Here is a 20,702-nt window from a genome sequence, read left to right as displayed (position 1 = left end):
TGTTGTTTAGTTGATTTTTATTTATTTATTTTGCTGGTGTCCATGGTCACGTGGTTGTTGAATTCTGACTGTTGGTGTAGGTTTGGTTTGAATTACGTTGTATTTGTAATAGCATCGATGATGTCATCTCTGTTGTGGTGTTGTTGGCGGTGATGGCGATGGGGTTCATACTCTTGGTGTTGGAGGTGGCGGCAGTGTTGGTGCATCGTTGTTTAAACGCATCTTTCCCATTCATTCCAACCTCCCAGTTTGTTTGGTTGGTTTCAGGATTTTTCCCCATTTTATTGTATTGAACACATTTTTATCGTTCAGGGTTTTCCTCGTCCCCTTCACCAGGCGACATGTCTGAGTGCTCCGAAGCGGAGACGCCCATCTTTTGGGGAAGTTGTTATTTTGTTTTTTCTTTTTGGAGGTGGAGGCTTCCGTTGACATTGGCGTCGCTGATGTGGCAGCCTTTGAAGGCGGTGATTCTTTTGTTGTTGTGGCTGACTCTGCTGGTGAGGTTGTTATTGCTATTGTTGTCGGTGCTGCTTCCATTCTTGCAACCGCTGCGACTGTAGCTGGATGCTCTTTAATGCTGCTGCAGTCGATATTGGTAGCTTTTGTTATTGGCATTATTAATGTGGTGTCGGCTGCAATAAAGAACTTTCAGCACTTTTTGAAGCTGAAGCTTTGAACAGTTCTAAAGAAAGAGACGAAATAACAGCAGAAATTGGTAGGAAGCTAAAAATGGATCGACAGAATACAATGACAAAGCGATGGAGGAAAAAAATTGATGGGATTGAATTAAAGAAAACTCGTAGCATAAGCTGAGGGCAGGAATGGAAACTGTGAGTGAACGAGTCTTGATCATTGCGCTTATTCCTAATTAGAAATCACAAAAAAATTATCGAATTAATTAGAATAGAGTCATTGCATAAAATGTGAACGTTTGGAAGAAATAATGTGCTACATGGTTTTTTTGCCCCCCGATACTAATGAACAAGGATTACTACACTAACAGGTAAATTGCACCAAGATTATGAAACTAACAGAAAACAAATTGGTATAAACATGTAGGAAAAAAGCAAAGAAGAATGACCGAATAAACTTATTCTGGGATATTCCGGCCAGACAAAGAAATAAAAAGATGATCGGTCGGATATTGTTAGCAGAGACGAGAAGGAAGGAAATTGCCAACTGAAGAAGCAATTACAAGAGAGAAAAATTAACCAACGATAAAGATCTGGAAATAAAGACAACCAGAATGGGGAAGGGGTCGGAGAAGGAGCTGAAAACGAAAACAGTCTCAAAATACTAGGTATCGTGGGAATAATTAAATATTATTGTGCTGGGATATACTATAGCCAAAATTACAACATTTACAAGCATGCGTAACATACAGGAAGCAACACCATTAAACACTGAACATACTTGTATACATGGTAAACTACATTTAAATACGAGAGAGAGAGAGAGAAGCAAAACGAAAGTAAATGATATCCGTAAGATAGACATGGAGAGCTGCAAGAGTAAGCAACTCAATGAAATAAGCAATAAGAACGAAGACTGCTGATAAAAATAATCGAGTTGAAGAGAGGCTGATAAAGGTTTATTTTTGTGTGTTTTCTTTGTTGGTTTATATTCAACGAATGTCTGACATATTTTTAATTGGCCAAATTAAATGTCTTTATTGCATTGATAACAATTTCAGCGTATATCATAAAAACGTATATGTATACACACATGTATGTGCGTGTGTGCATATATATATATATATATTCCTATACACACATATATACACACACATACATATATATACACATATATATACATATATCCTTTACACATATATACATACACATATATAGCCTATACACACATACATATATAGATCCTATACACACATACATATATAGATTCTATACACACACATGCATATATATATATCCTATGCACACATACATATATATATATATATATATATATATATCCTAAACACACATACATATACATACATACATACACAAGATCTGATCAATAAATATCCGGACTGTTGTCATAGCAACGAAGCTAAAGCATGCAGAGTGAAGAGACTACGCAAAGATTGACCATGAACACTGCTGTGCATGCACACAAAGTTGTAACGTTCTAGCTTACTTCCACTGTTCACAGCAGTGCTTCGAAGGGAGGTGTGTAGCGAGTGATCGTCGCATTGACCATGACAGAGAAAGCTGTCATAGTGATACCTGCTCAGAGGCCTACATAGCGTTGCAGAAAGTGTATGGAGAGGAGTGCATGAGCCGCACATAAGTGTACGAGTGGTTCAGACGTTTACAAGAAGGCCAAAAAAATGTCGATATTGACAAACGTTCTGGGAGACCTGCAATCAGCAGAACTGAGAAAAAAACATCACAGTTGTGAGCGGAAATCGTCGAATCACCATCTGTGAGTTATCAGAATCGGTGAGCTGGCAGAATCGTTAGCACGCCGGGCGAAATGCTTAGCAGTATTTCGTCTGCCGCTACGTTCTGAGTTCAAATTCCGCCGAGGTCGACAAATTAAGTACCAGTTACGCACTGGGGTCGATGTAACCGACTTAATACCTTTGTCTGTCCTTGTTTGTCCCCTATATGTTTAGCCCCCTGTGGGCAATGAAGAAATATATCAGAGGATGTGCAGATTAGTTACGGTTCAGTTCAGTCCATTATCACTGAAGATTTGGGTATGAGACGCGTTTCTGCCAAGGTTGTGCCAAAACTGCTTTCAGTTAACCAAAAAGACACTCGGGTTTCAGTTGCACAAGATCTCCTTCATTGTTTCGAGAACGATGAAAACTTTTTTAAAACTTTGCTTAGGCCTCTGAGCAGGTATCGCCAAGCTTTTGACAAAATTTGATGCAGATTCTCTGCTCAACTTTCTCTCTTATGGTCAATGCGACGATCATACGCTACACACGTTCCTTCCAAGCACTGCTGTAAACAGCAGAAGAGAGCTAGAACGTTACAACTTAGTGTGCATGCACAGCAGAGTACAATGATATATATATATATCCTATACACACATACATACACACACACATATATCCTATACACATTCATATAAATATATATATATATCCCATACATACATACACACACATATCCTATACACATTCATATAAATATATATATATCTCATACACACATACATATACACACACACATATATATATATATCCTATACACACACACACATATATATCCTATATACATACGTGTGTGTGTGTGTGTGTGTGTTATTCATACATACATACACATGCACATTTGTAATATACGGTATACACACACACACACACACCAATAACAACTTCCAGATGATATCAAGGCAACCATACATAACATACAATAAAAACACAATTTTAAATTTCACTTCTTAATAAATTGATTTTAGTGAGTAAAATATATTTAGGAGAAGAAACCACAATAACCACTTCAGAAGTCAACGAAAAAAATTTTTTAATCTAATAAAAACAATCAAAAACGATGAACTAAAAGCAAAGAAAAAAAAGAGAAAAATGTAAAGTTTTTGTAAATCGAGAAAAAAGATCACATAAAACCAATTCTTTCTCTTGTGTGTGTGTGTGTGTGTGTGTGTGTGTGTGTGTGTGTGTGTGTGTGTGTGTGTGTGTATGTGTGTGTGTGTGTGTGTGTGTGTGTGTGTGCAGATCAGTTCCTCACAGAATGATGTCTAATTGACAAGTAGAAAGCACATGTCTGAAGACGAGGTCCAGATGGTAGGCATCTTGTTTCTACTTCTGCCTCTGACTATTCTGTTTTAGCTGATTAAACACTGTAAACTTGATAAATTTTATTGATTAGTAGCAATAAATATATAAACACCAGCTTTTGAATTACGTTGTTTAGCATTAAGTATTACTTGAATCTTCACAGATTTACAAGTACATCTGATCTCTCAGCTGTTGCTGATCTAAGCGCTGGAGTAGCCAAGATTATAAACAAGGCAGTGCGTCTTTCGGTGTCACATGACGTCTGTCTCTGTGAATCAGTGTATGTTACAAGAATGGTTTTGGTATTTGGACAACTGCAACGTGTTGCAGCGGCTGATGGACAGCAGTCAACTCTGGCACAAACAGAGAAGAGGAGAAGTCTCTCTCTCTCTCTTCCTTTCTTTAAAGAAAGTCACAAATAGAATTTCAATAAAGATTATGAAACAGAGATGACACTGATACGTTTGTGGCAAATATCTTGTTTTACTTGTTTCAGTTATTAGACTGTGGCCATGCTGAGGCACCGCCTTGAACAGTTTTTGTTAAATGAATTGACCCTGGAATATATATTTTTTAAGCGATTCCTAATCTCCAGCATCAAAAGAGTTGGGTCAATGATAAAATTCACAATTTGAACCTTGTAAGTCAGGGGTGAATCTTATAGGCAAGAGCGTTTTATAGTCGAGTATACATGGTACATAATTAAAAGAGATACAATCAGATGGAAGGGAGGTTGCCTTATATGGCACTGCCATGGAAAGACAAGGTTCTCTAGGTGAGAAGAGGGATTGATTTTAACAGATGTAGGCTGGAGGCTGCTTAGGTAGAACTTTTAACCAGACCAGCTATTTACTAGGGTGGCATGTTCTTTTATTTCAGTCAGGACTGCAACCAAACTAGGGCATCGCCTAGAAGGGTATATTTGATCAAATCAACCCCAGATTTCATTCTAAGCCTGGTATTTAATTTATTGGTTTCATTATGTCACACTGCTAAGTTACAAGTGTAACCAAAACACAGGTCATTAATGATGAAAGACAAACACGAACATTAACACATTCTGACACAAATATAAACCAGGCTTCCATGCGATTATCATCTGCCATATTCACCCACAAGACAATGGCCAGAGCTAGGTTTTAGTGGAAGACCATGTCCAAGGTACCATGAAGTAGAAGTGAACCCCAAATCATCTAGATATCCAACCATACCTGTAGCTTTATTGAGGACATACTTGTCTTGATAACAGTAGAGTGCAACTTGAAAACCACCTTGCTAAAAGGTAAAAAACCATCTTGATAGATGGTCAGACTGCTTTGGCAAATGGCCAAAGTAAAATATCTTGTGATATTTGGTTACTCTCCTCTTTCATCATCATCATCATCATCGTTTAACGTCTACTTTCCATGCTAGCATAGGTTAGATGATTTGACTGAGGGATGGGGAACCAGATGGCTGCACCAGGCTCCAATCTTGATTTGGCAGAGTTTCTACAGCTGGATGCCCTTCCTAGCGCCAACCGCTCCGTGAGTGTAGTGGGTGCTTTTTACGTGCCACCAGCATGGGGCCAGTCAGGCGGTACTGGCATCGACCTCGCTCGGATCTTTTTACACATGCCACCAGCACAGGGGCCAGTAAGGCATCAGAGTCCATTTTGCCTTTCATTTTTATCAAGGCCAATAAAATATGTATTGTGGTCAACGTAATTGGCTATGCTCTAGAAGGTGATACCCCAGTATGGCCACAGTCCATATACTCTTGATGTAAACCCATACTCTTGATGAAGAGAAAAAAAGTACAGAATAATCATTCATCCTTCTGTGTTTTCAATCTAAAAGATTTGAGAATGAAAATAACAAATGTGTCTCTGTTATGTACAGATTTCATATTTTATGTATATACACCATTTTATATTTTACAGTGTGTCAACTTTGACACTGCTTTTTCAATAATACACATTTCAGAGTCTTTCATATTTCCATAATATCTCATATTTCACAGTACCTTGTACTTTGGGGTTTCATATTTCACAGTGTCTCATCATGTATAACATTGTCAAATAATGAAACAGTGAAATATGTGAAAATGTTTCACATTACACATTCTTTCACATTTCACAGTGCCTCACATATCACAATTGTTTAAATTTCACAGCATTCCATAATTCACTGTTCACATTTCATATTACAATACACTTTTATATTCCAAACACAAAATTCATTTACCAATATTTTACATGAAGAAACACTCTTATCACTTCTAAAGGCACTTATTTTGGAAAATGCTACAATTTATATTTCCATGTGAAATATGAGATATTATCAAATGTGGATAAAGTCTAAACCAGTTTAACAAACCCAATTATCCATTTGAGTCAGGTCAGATAAATAGGTGGTGTTCCCGGAACTTTATTATTTGAGATTCCTTACCCCAGTACATGACTAGTACATAAACCCCCAGTAAGGGTGAAGAGTAAATTCTTTGCACTGCTCATCTCATCTGTAATATTCCAGAGAGTTCTCCTGCCATAAGGACACAGTGTTATCCAGAACCACAAGCTGTTAACTATAAATTAACAACTCCATTGAATTCAAAGATCCAAAATTTGATTCCAGCAAGCATTGCTTTCAGTTTTCCTTTTATTTCATTGAAGACCAGATGAAGAAATCTCAAACTCTGTAGACATTCCAGTTGGCTGCAAAATACAAATAAAATAGATACATTTATTGTTAATGATATCTTTTTCACTAAACATAGCAGTGTTAGGACTAAGGTGTCATCAGCTTTCATAGCACAACCTGGTGGACCCACTCTGGCTTTAGCAGGATCTAATCCATTGCAAGAATATAGACTCAGTCTCCAGTCTAAGGACAATTCCATACAATAATATGGTACTTCCTACAGTGACAACCAGTGGGAGCCCCTAAACTAGACTATAATAAAGAAATATATACCATAATTGGGCAAGGGCTGTAACTGAACTGTTGCTAAATATATGACTGGTGCAGATTTTATTAACTCTTATTATAAACTGAAATCTCCTAACATCATTGAGTAACAATGTCAACATAAACAACACCTGGGTAGTGGTAGAACTCTTCTCCCACTGGTTGCGACTGTAGGAAGAACTATATTCATCATCATCATTGTTTAACGTCCGTTTTCCATGCTAGCATGGGTTGGACGGTTCGACCGGGGTCTGGGAAGCCAGGAGCCTGCACCAGGCTCCAGTTTGATCTGGCAGTGTTTCTACAGCTGGATGCCCTTCCTAATGCCAACCACTCCAAGAGTGTGGTGGGTGCTTTTTTACGTGCCACCGGCACAGGTGCCAGGCGAGGCTGGCAACGGCCACAATCGGTTCGTGGTCCTTAGACAATAGGCACAGGCATGGCTGTGTGGTGAGTAGCTGGCTTACCAACCACATGGTTCCAGGTTGAGTCCCACTGTGTGGCATCCTGGGCAGGTGTCTTCTACTATAGCCTCAGGCTGACCAAAACTTTTGAGTGGATTTGGTAGACGGAAACTGAAAGAAGCCTGTCATATATATACATGTGTGTGCGTGTGTGTGTGTCTGTTCCCCCACCATCGCTTGGCAACCAATGTTGGTGTGTTTACGTCCCCATAACATCAAGGTTCAGCAAAAGGGACCGACAGGATAAGTACTAGGCTTACAAAGAATAAGTCCTGGGGTTTATTTGTTCAACTAAAGGCGGTGTTCCAGCATGGCTGCAGTCAAATGACTGAAACAAATAAAAGAATAGCAATAGTGAAGAGAGAGCTCAATATCGACCTGTATGTAGTAATGAGTTTCTGTCATTGAGCTGTGGGGTACCATACCGAACCACTGCTGTCGATAGTGCACAGGGAAATACCATCATCATTTCACATTTGCTTTCCATGCTGGTATGGGTTGGAAATTTGGTAGAAGTTTATGTGGCTGAGGACTGGCAAAGCTCCAGTGTCTGTTCTGACATGCTTTCTACAGCTGGATCTCTTTCCTAATGCCAATCACTTTACACAGGGTACCAGGTGCTTTTCACAGTATGCAAGAATGGGCCTTTACCATTATTGGTTGAGCTGCACTATCAAGAGGAACCACTACAGTGTGGAGAGTAAAAAGCACAAAATAATGAACTTCTAATATTATTAGGTGAGCTACAGCACCAAGAGGGGCCACTGTATAGTAGAAGGAACTTACCTTCAAATCTCTGAAGTTTTATTACTAACACTAACCTACCTGTGTAAGTGTAACCCTACACAAACACATGCGCAGTTAGGTATATCTATCTATATATCTCCCTATTTATATGTATTTCTAGTTAGTTCTTTAAAACATATGAAATATGCCAAAACCCACTTATCTGGAGTTATTCAGTTTTCCGTTTCATTTTAAACAACACAACCAAGGCCATGCTGGAGCACCAGCAGAAAATACGCTCCTGTTGAAGCCCATAAGGATGAGCAGTGTGCGGATTGCACAAGGGTCAGCAGTGTTAATTGGGACAAGGAAAAAAGGGACACATAAAACCCTTATCAATATGAATAGTAACTCAACATAGATGAGAACCTATGAAAGCTTAAATCCAGGAACTAAACAGCTTCTTTGCAAAGGAGCCATTTTATGGTCACAGAACCTGCTAGAAACAACAGCTAAAGCATCCTCAAAACAATCCTATCACTCAAAAAAGCAAATGAGTAAAATAGTCTTAGATATACTCCTACAATGATGGGGGTTGGCTACTGCTGGGGCGGGGGGGCTGTATCAGAGTTCACCTGGGACTAAACAACACCATCAATGATGTATGAGTGGGGAGAAGGGTCAGGAGCAACAATGCAATCTGGGAGATTTACCTGACGACAACTCTTCAAAATGGTGATGGTACCAACCAGTTTACCAAGATTGGATGGAGATGGAGTTTGTCTGCTAAGATGAAGTCGATTGTGGGGCACAGACTGCCACGTCCTGCCTAGACTGGCCACTGGTCGGCTCTGGTCAGATCCAATTATATTGTTGGTCACCTGGTGGAGGATTAAACAGAAGGTAGGAGGAGAGAGACAAAACAGACAGATTGAGAGAGACAGACAGACAGATAGAAAGACAGATACATAAATACAGAGAGAGAGAGAGAGAGAGTAAAACAGAGAGACAAGTATAAAGTGAAATCCAAGAGATAGATAACAATTGCAGAATGGAAAATGTCTGGAAGCCATTCAGAAATACACAAAGACTGTTTTGCTTCATTTAAAACATTGATTTCTTGGAGTGAAAAATTTTGTCACTCCAAGCTGTGACCTGAACACTGACAACATTGTATGGGACCAAGTCAAAAATTTCAATGCCATATTACACACTAGCAATGCACCCCGGCGTTGCCAGGGTGTTATGACCTACAGCCACATTGTATTATTTGTTCTTTTCTGATGAGCAGAATCAGCACACAAGGAGTATGAAGCAAACAACTCTTCTTTATAAACATGTTTTTCGGTAATTTTCTGATGAATAACGCTGCAGTTTCCGTCTACCAAATCCAGTCACAAGTCTGTAGTTGGCCTAGGGTTAACCAAAACACAAACACACTTCACATCAAAAGATTATCTACCTAATAATACTAATAAAGTTGATGGTATAACTTCGAGGGTTCATTCCCAGGTAAAACTCTGTATTTTAAACATTCTCTCATTATGCTCTAAGAGATAAAAATTACAGAGGCAGAGTTGCCTCCCTCAGCTAAAGTTCTCAAAAATTGTGCGACCCAAACTCGTTTCCGAGGTTATTTTTGTAGTAAAAAAGAGTTGTGCAAAAACCACACCTTATTTGGTAGCCAAGAGGTTACTGAATTTTTTGATACCTCATACTTCAAAATTGGAAACTCAGTTTTCGAATCCATTAGAAACATACGCACACACAATCTCTGTTTTATCATATGGAATATATGTTTAATTGAAGTGAATGGTGTTTGTTTCTGAATAACTATCATATGTCTTCCTCACTTCAATTATTTGACTTTTCAGCACAGGATCTCAGATCAAAACCCTTGCCAAGCAAGTACATTTATGTAAAAAGAGATAGAGAAAGAGAGAGAGAAATAGAGAGACAGACAATAAGGTTGACAGAGAAACAATAGTCAGAATTGTTAGAGCTTCAAATAAAATGTCAGAGTATTTGATTCAAATGTCCATACCCTAACTTCAAATCCTGCCAAGGTTAACTTGACCTTTCAGCCTTTTGAGGTCCCTTAAAAAAAGGACCAAGACAGAGGAGAGAATTGGCTAAAATGTAAGATCAGCAGACTGAATGCCTGGCAGTGTTTGTTCCAGCTCTTTGTTTTCTAAGTTCAAATCCCACCACAGCCTAGCTGAGTGGTGGACTTCATCCATCAACCCCACCACCACCACCAACCACCTTGGGTTACTTCATCAGATTCCAGTTTGTTGCATTCAGGTTAGGTTTACAGTTTGAGAAGATCTTCCTCCTTCCCTCCCAACAATCACAGAGTCCAGTACAGGGTTGCAGGCACTGCTTTACTTCTTGACCAAAAGATAAAAACAAAACTAATGATTCTGAGGCCATCATCCTGTCTTTCGACCTGAACACAAGGACATCATAACACTGTTACTTGACCTGGTAATAACAATTTACTAGGACTAGATTAACGAACAAAGGGCACCTACCAACACAGCCAGGGAGTATTCAAGAGCAAGGGCCTTCAGTTTCTGGGCCACCTGGACCAACAGACTGTAACCTGAAATGGTAAACCACAGAAGGAATTAGATGTAGTGTTGGGGGAGGGGAGGTCAGTTGCTAGTGATGTAGGGGCTGTGTGGTAGTGTGAAGGTGGTGGTGCAGGAAAGGTGTAGTGGCTGTGGGGTAGTGCAGAGGGAGTGTGGCAGGTGACTGAAGAAATGTTGAGGTTTTGTGAAGTGGTTGATTGCAGTGGTGTGGTGTAATATGTAGGAGTGGTGGTCATTGTTTGCAGTGGTGGAGGGGTTGTGAGGAGACAGCTGCTTGATAGGAGTGTGGTACCTGTGTAGGAATATAGGATGTGAGAAGCTGTGTTGAGACTGTGTAGTGGTTGGGTGGTATGAGGTGAGTCTGAAAGTATAATGGTTGTACAGTGGTTGGTTAGAGTGGTGAACTCCTGTATAGGAATGTAGTGGCTACAGCTGTGATATATTAATTAAGAGCATAAATAATTAGTAAATGAACCCAGTGCCAATGCCATGTAAAAAGCACCCGGTACACTCTTTAAAGTGGTTGGCATTAGGAAGGGCATCCAGCCTTAGAAACCTTAGCAAAGCAGACAACTGGGGCCTGATGTACTTCTCTGGTTTGCCGGCCCCTTTCAAACATCCCAATCCATGGCAGGATCGAAAATAGAGATTAACTGATGATGATGATGATGAAATGAGCACCCAGGGTACCGTTCAAGTGTTTGTAGCTAATTACAGAAATATACTAATTAACAGCAGACCATTGTAGGCATTGACTATCTAAAGAACAATCCAGGGAGTAGCAGAGGAGTGTGGGGACTAGGTGCAGGGTTAACTAGCAAAGTCAACATGGTTATGAAGAATACTCAGAGTGCTGACCAAAGCAAAACATCTACAGTGAGATTTGAACTGAAGATCTCTAAGATAGCAGTCCAGTATAATAGCCACAACAACCACTGCTTGTCTACCTACCTTGAGTCTGATGTCCTCCAACGAGAGGTGACAGAACTGCTGAGACGCTGTCGCAGATAATTAACCGAAGACCACCAAAGAAACTGGAATTCTGAAAATAAATGGAGAAATAAATAAATAAGGAGGTACATAAGTTTTCTTTTGAAATACTAAAAACTCAACACACCACCAAGGGAGCCTGTGTGTGGCCACTGGGAGGTGGCCCTCGAAGTCGCTGGAAATGGAGATCTCCAGGTCCAAATTCTTGGAGGGCTGCTGCTGCTGTTGTTTCTTTCAGTTGGCCAAACGAGGTTGCAGTGACTGCATCAACATCGTTTGTGCTTCATTTGGTTTATTTTACTGTGTCTTCTATGTGGATTGTGAATATTTACAGAGCTGCTGTATGTAACTTCCAGCACGTTTGTCTTCTCTCCATGTGTGTTTGTGTGTGTGTACGATTGTGATAGTTTGTTATTTAATGTTGTGTGGTGTTGCAGGCGAGGGAGGGGGGGAGGCAGCAGATTTGGAAGTTTCTGCAGTAAGCTCAGTTCTGAGGACTAAAATAGTTGTACAACAACAATCTCTGGAGGACAATGGACAGATGTATGTGAAATATATTTTTCTACACCCATAGATCTGTAGATGATCTTCTCAACTACCAACATGCAATTTATCATTGTCTGGCAAGACCGATCTACCACAAGGTAAGACGCTGGAGACTGAAGTTTGTGTCAAAGGGAAATAATTCTTCCAAAGACGTCATTCTTAACATTAATTCTTAGATTATACGAAATTCTTACATCATACGAAAAAATAATTAAATTACTGCTTTTGTTCATTTCTCAAAAGTTGGGATATATTCCCAAAATATAATACTTTTTACTCTAGGCACACGGCTTGAAAATTTAGGTGAGGGAATAGTCGACCCCCAGTACTCAACTGGTACTTTTGTTGTCAACCCCCAAAAGAATGAAAGGCAGAAGTGACTTCAGCAGAATTTGAACTCAGAATGCAAAGACAGACGAAACATCACTCTATTTCCAAAATACAAATAAAAAAATACAAAAACCAGAACACAAACCTACATAAACCCCAAAGGGAAGAACCTAAGTTTTGGAGCAACAGCGAAATATTCACCCAGGAAATAATCACAAATTATTATCACAATTAATTCTCTTTTATTCATTTATTTTATTCTTATAACCATATCAAATGGTGGGGGATGGTGGAATCCCCAGAAGCCTTTGTCTTTTTATGTTCTGAGTTCAATTTCTAATAAAGAGTATTTTATTTACGTTTTTCTTTTATTTTTCTCTTACTTGTTTCAGTCATTTGACTGTGGCCATGCTGGAGCACCACTTTTAGTCCAAATCGACCCCAGGACTTGGACTTTGCAAGCCTAGTACTTATTCTCTCGGCCTTTTTTGCCGAACCGCTAATGATACAGGGGCATGAACACACCAGCATCGGTTGATAAGCGATGGTGGAAGGACAAACAAAGACACACAAACATAATATATATATATATATATATATTACACACACACACACACACAATGGCCTTCTTTTAGACCAAATCCATTCGCAAGGCTTTGGTCAGCCTGAGGCTATAGCAGAAGACACTTGCCCAAGGTGCCATATAGTGGGACTGAACCCTGAACCTTGTGTGGTTGGGAAGCAAGCTTCTTACCACACAGCCATACCTGTCAATAAAATAAATATTTGTTTTGTGGTTTCTGGCACTTAAAAACCCTCAAACACATTAAATACTTCAGCACAGTGAATTTAAATTCTAAAATTTAGTTGCCTGTATGTTGAAATTTAACTTGCTAAAAATAACAGACAAATCTCCCTCAAATCACTGTTTTGTAAAAAGAAAAGCATACATTGCATAAAGTAATCCATAATGTTTGGGTTAAAAAAACTGAAATGGCCATGGCTGGAATGCCTTTGCCTATAAATCCTCTTCATCAAGGCTGACCTGGAGCTAAACAACAACTGCTGAGTGTTGGAATCGTCAATGTGAGGCTCCACCGGATAGATGGATAATGGGACACTTGAGGGGGCAGAGAGGTGCAGAGGGGGAGCTGACCGTAACAAGAGGCATTGGCCAAAAAAAAAAAAAGAAAAAAAAAACAAGCTGTTTTAAGATGAATTCTTGACCAGATAAAAATCCCTTACCTGTTTAATTAATTCTTGTCTTATGGTTTCCAGGACTTCAAATAATTCAAAAACATTAAATACTTTGGCACAATGGATATGGCTGAGAACAGCTTCAAGATTCTAAAAGACAGGAAAAAGAAAGAAAGGAAAACACTGAAGCATTAACAGACTCTATGAATGTACACACACATAAATCACTTAGGGGTCATATTCCATGCCAGCATGAACTGGATGATCTCAATCCAACTGGTAAATGTGTGAAGCCCCAGCGTTTGTTTTAGTATGGTTTTTTACAGTAGGATCCCCTTTTTAATGCCAACCACTACATTATATATATATATATATATATATATATGGAATTTCAAAAGTTAGACAGCGAAGGGGAAAATAGATGGAAACCAGGCGAAAACATAACAGACAGAAAAGGGAGACAAAAACATAATACAAGGAACATTCACAGCTGATTTTCACATCAGGTTGTGTATATATATATATATATATATATATATATATATATTCAACATATATATTATATATCAAATTTCAACATACAGGCAACTGATTAATGAGGAAAAGGATCCCATCACCTTTAAACGGAGTCTGGACAGATTCCTTCAAGGAATACCAGATAAGCCACCCATACATGGATACAACTCACTCAACAAGAACTCACTACTTGAATGGACCATAAAACAAAAGTTGACATAAAGAGGATTTAGATAATCCTATCAGGCGGTGCTATTAAGTTAGACATGGCCTGGACCAATCTTTGGTCGAAACATATCTAAGTTTATATATATATATACACATACATACACACACACAAATAGGTGCAATGTGAATATGGGAGAGACAATATGGACAGAAAAGGTGGGTGAGAGGGTAGATAAGTGAGAATAATGTGACAGATGTTTAGAGATGGGGAATGAGGGGGGGAGGGGCAATAAATATCAGTTTGGGATTCACTGACATAAAAGCAGAGCTATATATATATATATATATTCACTGCTGACATAAAAATATATTTGTGAATGACAGTAGATATGAGCCTCTCACCATAGCAAAGCATAAATGAAACCCTAACATAATCTAATATTCTCCTATCCTTCCTTAATACCGGTTCCCGTATGCTGCTCATATCTGCATCCGGTCTGCTTAGGAGGTTGATGTGTCCTAGCATATGGGCTGCTTCTTTTAGTTTTCGTATTTTCCAGTGGTGTTCTCTGTCTATTGTTTTAACTTCATCCTACAGGGGGAGGTGGTCTTCATTTTTCCATACATGATCAGCTATACCCAATTTATCAATATCTCCCCGTGTCACAGCTTTGCGATGTTCCTCTACCCTTATTTTGAGGGGGCGGCATGTTTCGCCTTTGTATAACCTACCACAGCCAAAACGTTGTGTTAACAACAAACAAGATGAGGACAAATATCTGTCAATTGTAAATAATGTAAATAATTCCTCATCTCTTAAATATAGAACTGTGATTACCTCTTCTGATTCTTCATCTTCGACAGAAACCATTTCCCTGATCCTCTCAGCACTGAACGTAGCTGATGCATCAATATAGAGAATGTTCTGTTTCGTCTCCTTGGCAACACTGGCTGTGACGCTCAGACAAACCTATTCAAACAAAAAAACACAAAGTCAGAAAGAAGAACAAGTCTCTGATATCATCATTCCTTTCTATCACTCTACATTATATTTACATGTGTGTCAATGTGTACATGCTGTGTGTGTGTATGTGTGTGTGTGTGTGCTTGTGAGCGCAGACAGGGGTTGGTAAAAATAATGGAAACTTTTTATTCAACTATTTTTACCATTGGCAATATATTAAAATTCAAACCTCTTCCACTCTGTATGTATCTCTCTTACTTATTTCAGTCATTTGACTGTGGCCATGCTGGAGCACCGCCTTTAGTTGAGCAAATCGACCTCGTGACTTATTCTTTGTAAGCCTAGCACTTATTCTATCAGTCTCTTTTGCCAAACCACTAAGTTACGGGGACATAAACACACCAGCATCAGTTGTCAAGTGATGTTGTGGGGACAAACAGAGACACACAAATATATACATACATACACACAAATAAATATATATATATATATACATATATATACACACACATATACACATATACACATATATACACATATATACACATATACACCTATATACACATATACACATATACACACATATATATATATATATATACATATATAGGATGGGCTTCTTTCAGTTTCCGTCTACCAAATCCACTCACAAGGCTTTGGTCGGCCCAAGGCTATAGTAGAAGACACTTGCCCAAGGTGCCACGCAGTGGGACTGAACCTGGAATCATGTGGTTGGTAAGCAAGCTACTTACCACACAGTCACTCATACGCCTATAAAAAGACATAGAGACAGATGAAATACTGCTAAGCATTTCGCCTGGGGTGCTATGCAATATGTATGCCCTGTACACTTCATGATATAACCCTCTTCATTTTTTATATTTTGTAGATATTCATATCTAAAAAAATTAAAATGCAAGACCAATCTGACTTCCAAAGGAGACAAATTGTTTGAGGGTGGATAGCCAAAGTTTGAGTCACAAGAACTGCTGAATTGTATATTCGAAGACTGGCAAGAGAGTTTGTGGAAGATGTGAGAAAGGAGCTGGAGGGCTGATGGAACCAGTGGAAATGGTGAGAGGGTTTTGTTATTTGGGAGATGGGATGGATGTAAGTGGTGAATGTGAAGCAGTTGTGACAGCAAGAGTAAGACTTGGCTGGGTGAAGTTCAGGGAAAGTGGGGCATTGTTAGGTGGGATAAGGTTCTCATTAACAATGAAAGGAAGGGTCTGTAGGAGTGAGAGATGCAATGCTGTATGGGAGTGAGACATGGTATCTGAGGGAGAGAAAGATGGCAATTTTGAGAAGGACCAAGAGAGCAATGGTGAGGGATATAATTTGGCAGCATATTGTGTCCTTGAGCAAGACACTCTTTCTTGTAACTTCAGTCCACTCAGCAGTCAAAAGTGAGAAGTACTGGAAATTCAAAGGGGCCAGCCTTGTCCCCTTCTGTGTGACACTGAATCCCCCTGAGAGCTGCGTTAAGGATATGCACATGTCTGTGGAGTACTCAGCCACTTGCACATTAATTTCATGAGGAGGCTGTTCCGTTGATCCAATCAAATGGAACCCTTATTGTTGCAACCAATGGAGGGCCAGGCCCTGTTTGAAGGTCTGAAAAGAGCATGTGAGTGAGTGAGTCCTAAAAGACAAATCCGGAAAGAAGTGCCAACCTGTGTCTTGCCAACAGCACTGTCACCAACAATTTCGGTCATTTCCCCTGTGTACAATCCGCCATCAAGTAATTGGTCCAACCTACAAACAGACACAAAATCACATCATGAATGTTTATACGTGAGGGAACCTTTAAGGGGTCGTTCTACCTACTAGAAATAGCATCCAATTATACCTCAAGCCATCTGTTTTAATAAAGATAAAGGATCACGATTGGATAATGTCTGATATAAACTATATCTGAAAAGATGAGATGGTCATGGATAGAATGTCTTTTATCATAGGTCTGCTGGATTCAGACAAACCTAGGGTTATACAACTTCTTGTCACTCCCACCACAACTAAATTTGTCCCACATCTGACCACCACCATTCATTTCGACGAAACAGTGGTTTCAAATATTGGTACAAAGCCAGCAATTAGAGGGGAGGGGACTGAGTCGGTTACATCGACCCTAGTAGTCAACTGGTACTTGTTTTAATGAAAGGGTGAAAAGCAGAGTCAATCTCAGTGGAATTTGAACTCAAAACATTAGACTCAGATGAACTGCTGCTAAGCATTTTCTCCAGCATGCCAACGATTCTCCCAAAGATAAGAAACATCGGTTCCAAATTACAGCACAAGGCCAGCAATTTCGGGGCAGAAGGTTAGTCAATTACCTTGACCCCAGTACACAACTGGTACATATACTATCGAATATTTAAGAAAAAGTGGAAGTGGATTGGTAGCACAATTAGAAAAGACACCAAATGTAGCGAAAAGTGCTTTAATGTGAAACCCAGATGGATATGGAAAGAAAGGAAGGTCTAAGAACTCATGGTGAAGACCAACACAAAAGGAACTAGATAAAGGGGGACATTCGTGGCAGAGTATAAGTACAGAAGCGAAAAATTATGCGACATGGAATTCAACTATAAGTGGCCTATACTCTGTGTTGGAGGGTTAAAGGCAGGAAAAAAAAAACACACACTCTCCATACCTGAAAGGATGAGAGGCAAAGTGAAACTTGATAGAATTTGAACTCAGAACATAAAGACAGACAAAATGGCGCTAAGCATTTTGCCTGGCATGGTAATAATTCTGCCAGCTTGTTGGATAATTTCAATGAAACCCGATCGGCTAATTCCTGTCATCCACCAAAACAAAAATAACAGCTGGACCCTGGTCTGGTCTCACAGTGACCCACATAGATCTGGAAATTACTGCCAGCTTCCTTCATCATCATCATCATCATCATTTAGCGTCCATTCTCCATGCTAGCATGGGTTGGACGGTTCAACTGGGGTCTGTGAAGCTGGAAGGCTTCATCAGGCCCAGTCAGATCTGGCAGTGTTTCTACGGCTGGATGCCCTTCCCAACGCCAACCACTCCGTGAGTGTAGTGGGTGCTTTTTACGTGCCACCCGCACAGGTGCCAGACAGAGCTGGCAAACGGCCACGAACGGATGGTGCTTTTACGTGTGACCAGCACGGGGCCAGGCGAGGCTGAAGAGGAAATGAATCTCAGAAGTTTTATGGAAATGCAGAATTTACCTGATACAACCTGTACACAAGATAGCAGCTGACTTTATGAGTTTTCGATAAATGTCTGATGCTTGCAGAGGGAAAGCTGAGAATTCAGCAAGTACAACTCTTCTTAAGGCCACCAATTCCTAGAATTACAGAACAAAGACAGAAATTCCAATAATTAAAAATACTGTTTGTAACGAGATTAGTAACTAAATGTAATTCACACTGTTATAAGAAACAAGCCCTTCGAATTTAAGGCAGTTTGGTAAGTGCCATACACAAAACTCTCGGCACTTCAATCAGTCTTGTAACCAATTAAAAGAAATATAAAAAGCATACGAATCAGTAAAGCTGTTATAATTTTCTTATTTCCTCTGTTATATCTATCTTCCTTTTAATATATATGTCAGCTTGTAACAATGAAGTCAAACCAAATAATGATCATTTGAAAGCATTTAATATGCACATTTCAGATCAATGTAATATATAATAGGAAATACTGCCCATTACGCAGTACCTTCCTCAGTTAATGCATTTCAAAATATTTTGAATTGTATTAACCATGTAATTGGATCATCTCAAAATGAAATGAATCACTGGTCTGGGATTTATATGCAAATAGAGTGAAGTCTATTTGTTGATGTGCTGCGGCAGGGCACATGTGAAAGAAAATTGAATTTGTTTCGAGATGATCCGAGTGTAGGGTATTACTCTTTTACTCTTTTACTTGTTTCAGTCATTTGACTGCGGCCATGCTGGGGCACCGCCTTTAGTCGAGCAAATCGACCCCGGGACTTATTCTTTGTAAGCCCAGTACTTATTCTATCGGTCTCTTTTGCCGAACCGCTAAGTGACGGGGACGTAAACACACCACCATATACAGACAAACACAGACACACACATATATATACATATATATACATATATACGACAGGCTTCTTTCAGTTTCCGTCTACCAAATCCACTCACAAGGCATTGGTCGGCCCGGGGCTATAGCAGAAGACACTTGCCCAAGATGCCACGCAGTGGGACTGAACCCGGAACCATGTGGTTGATTAGCAAGCTACTTACCACACAGCCACTCATACATCCATGAGTGTATATAAACATAGAGCTATAAAACAACATACATTCAATACAAATTGTTTTTTGTTGTTTTGTTTGTTCCTTCTCGAGCCACGCCTGGCTCATAAGGGCCGGTTTCCCGGTCTCCTTGGCGTATAGATCCGTCGCAAGATGTAGGAGGAAAGAGTGAGAGAAAGTTGTGGCGAAAGAGTCAGCAGAAATTCTGCCGGAGCCGCATGGAGCTTAGGTGTTTTGCTCATAAACAGGCACATCGCCCGGTTTGAGATTTGAACCCGCGATCCCTCGACCGCGAGTCCGCTGCTCTAACCACTAGGCCATGTGCCTCCTTAATACAAATTACATTTTGTAAATTAGAACACATCCTTGTGGTCGCTAGTCCTGTTAGAAATGGTAGCCAAATTCTTCAAGTTACATACTAACGTCTATTTTTTCCTTTTTTTTTTAAGGAGACATTAAATAACGTGGTTCTAGATACAAGATGATCAAATACGGAATATTTTAAATGATTGGGACACGAATAGATCTGACCTGGAACCACACAACAACGAAATGCACAAGTGATGGAATCTGTTAAGACATAAATTCGAAACAGGTTCTCATAAAAGACTAAAGTAGTTAAAGATAGAAGCAGAGGGATTTATGAGTGACGACCCTGACTGATAAAAGGAGCCAAACACGTTACTGTTGTTGTTGTTGTTTAACAACCGGAAGATAAGACTGTCCCGTGTTTTTAAGTACAACAGGACTACATTATCGAGGGTGTTCTTCATGTATTTATGATGCTATAGTGTATTTTGAGGGTAATTTAACTGCTATTTCCAGGAAGTTAAGTGCTGGTGTTGAGGGTCCTTCGTGTGTGTGAGCGAACGTGTGTTTCTTCTTTCATCTTACCTTGTACGATATGCCTGACGTGTGAACTAATTCTTCCAGTTCGGCATCAATAAACTCCACAAGGTTCCGTATATTTGCTGCATTCAGTGCTCGGACAACCTCCTCCGTCATCCCAGCGCAGATTCCAACCCGGATCAAAGACATCCTTCGCAGAAACCGATTCTTTCAGCTGTCAGGGGGAATAACTCTAAACGCCTAATGTTTCCCGCTTTATTTTCTTTTTTAACCAACGAAGTTGAAGAGGGGAGGTCTCTATGTGGTTACTGAAGCTGCTAGATATAGTAGTTAAATAGTCTTTAATTTACCCTCTTATTACCTTAAAAAAAAAGGAAGATTCTTTGGATAATGTAGT

General features: G+C 39.6%; 1 protein-coding gene and 1 long non-coding RNA gene across 4 annotated transcripts in view; one reads left to right on the top strand and one right to left on the bottom strand.

Moving 5' to 3' along the window:
* LOC118765366 overlaps positions 1-9,269 on the top strand; it is a 13,804-nt gene extending 4,535 nt beyond the window's left edge. Inside the window, exon 3 of the long non-coding RNA XR_005001203.1 lies at positions 9,104-9,269. This is a non-coding gene — a long non-coding RNA (uncharacterized LOC118765366). The remainder of the gene's footprint in view (positions 1-9,103) is intronic.
* LOC115217183 (DNA repair protein RAD51 homolog 4-like) lies at positions 3,597-20,550 on the bottom strand. Of its 3 annotated transcripts, none has more exons than XM_036507293.1 (9): positions 20,351-20,550; positions 18,398-18,516; positions 16,865-16,946; positions 15,066-15,197; positions 13,592-13,693; positions 11,432-11,522; positions 10,421-10,491; positions 8,600-8,767; positions 3,597-4,148 (listed from the first exon to the last, which is right to left on the bottom strand). In XM_036507293.1, the coding sequence occupies exons 1-9, from the start codon at positions 20,492-20,494 to the stop codon at positions 3,906-3,908; spliced, it is 1,152 nt and encodes a 383-aa protein (XP_036363186.1). In that variant the 5' UTR covers positions 20,495-20,550; the 3' UTR covers positions 3,597-3,905. The 3 variants fall into 3 exon arrangements, with proteins under 3 accessions (XP_036363186.1, XP_036363187.1, XP_029642671.1); XM_029786811.2 differs by lacking the exon at positions 3,597-4,148 and adding an exon at positions 5,619-6,443 and having other exon boundaries at positions 20,351-20,547; XM_036507294.1 differs by lacking the exon at positions 18,398-18,516 and having other exon boundaries at positions 20,351-20,479.
* Between the last annotated feature and the right edge of the window lie 152 nt (positions 20,551-20,702).

The sequence above is a fragment of the Octopus sinensis genome, linkage group LG11 (genome assembly GCF_006345805.1).
Source record: "Octopus sinensis linkage group LG11, ASM634580v1, whole genome shotgun sequence".
Lineage (NCBI taxonomy): Eukaryota > Metazoa > Mollusca > Cephalopoda > Octopoda > Octopodidae > Octopus > Octopus sinensis.
The sequence above is the reverse complement of the archived record's forward strand: the minus strand, read 5'-3'. Positions and strand labels throughout refer to the sequence as shown.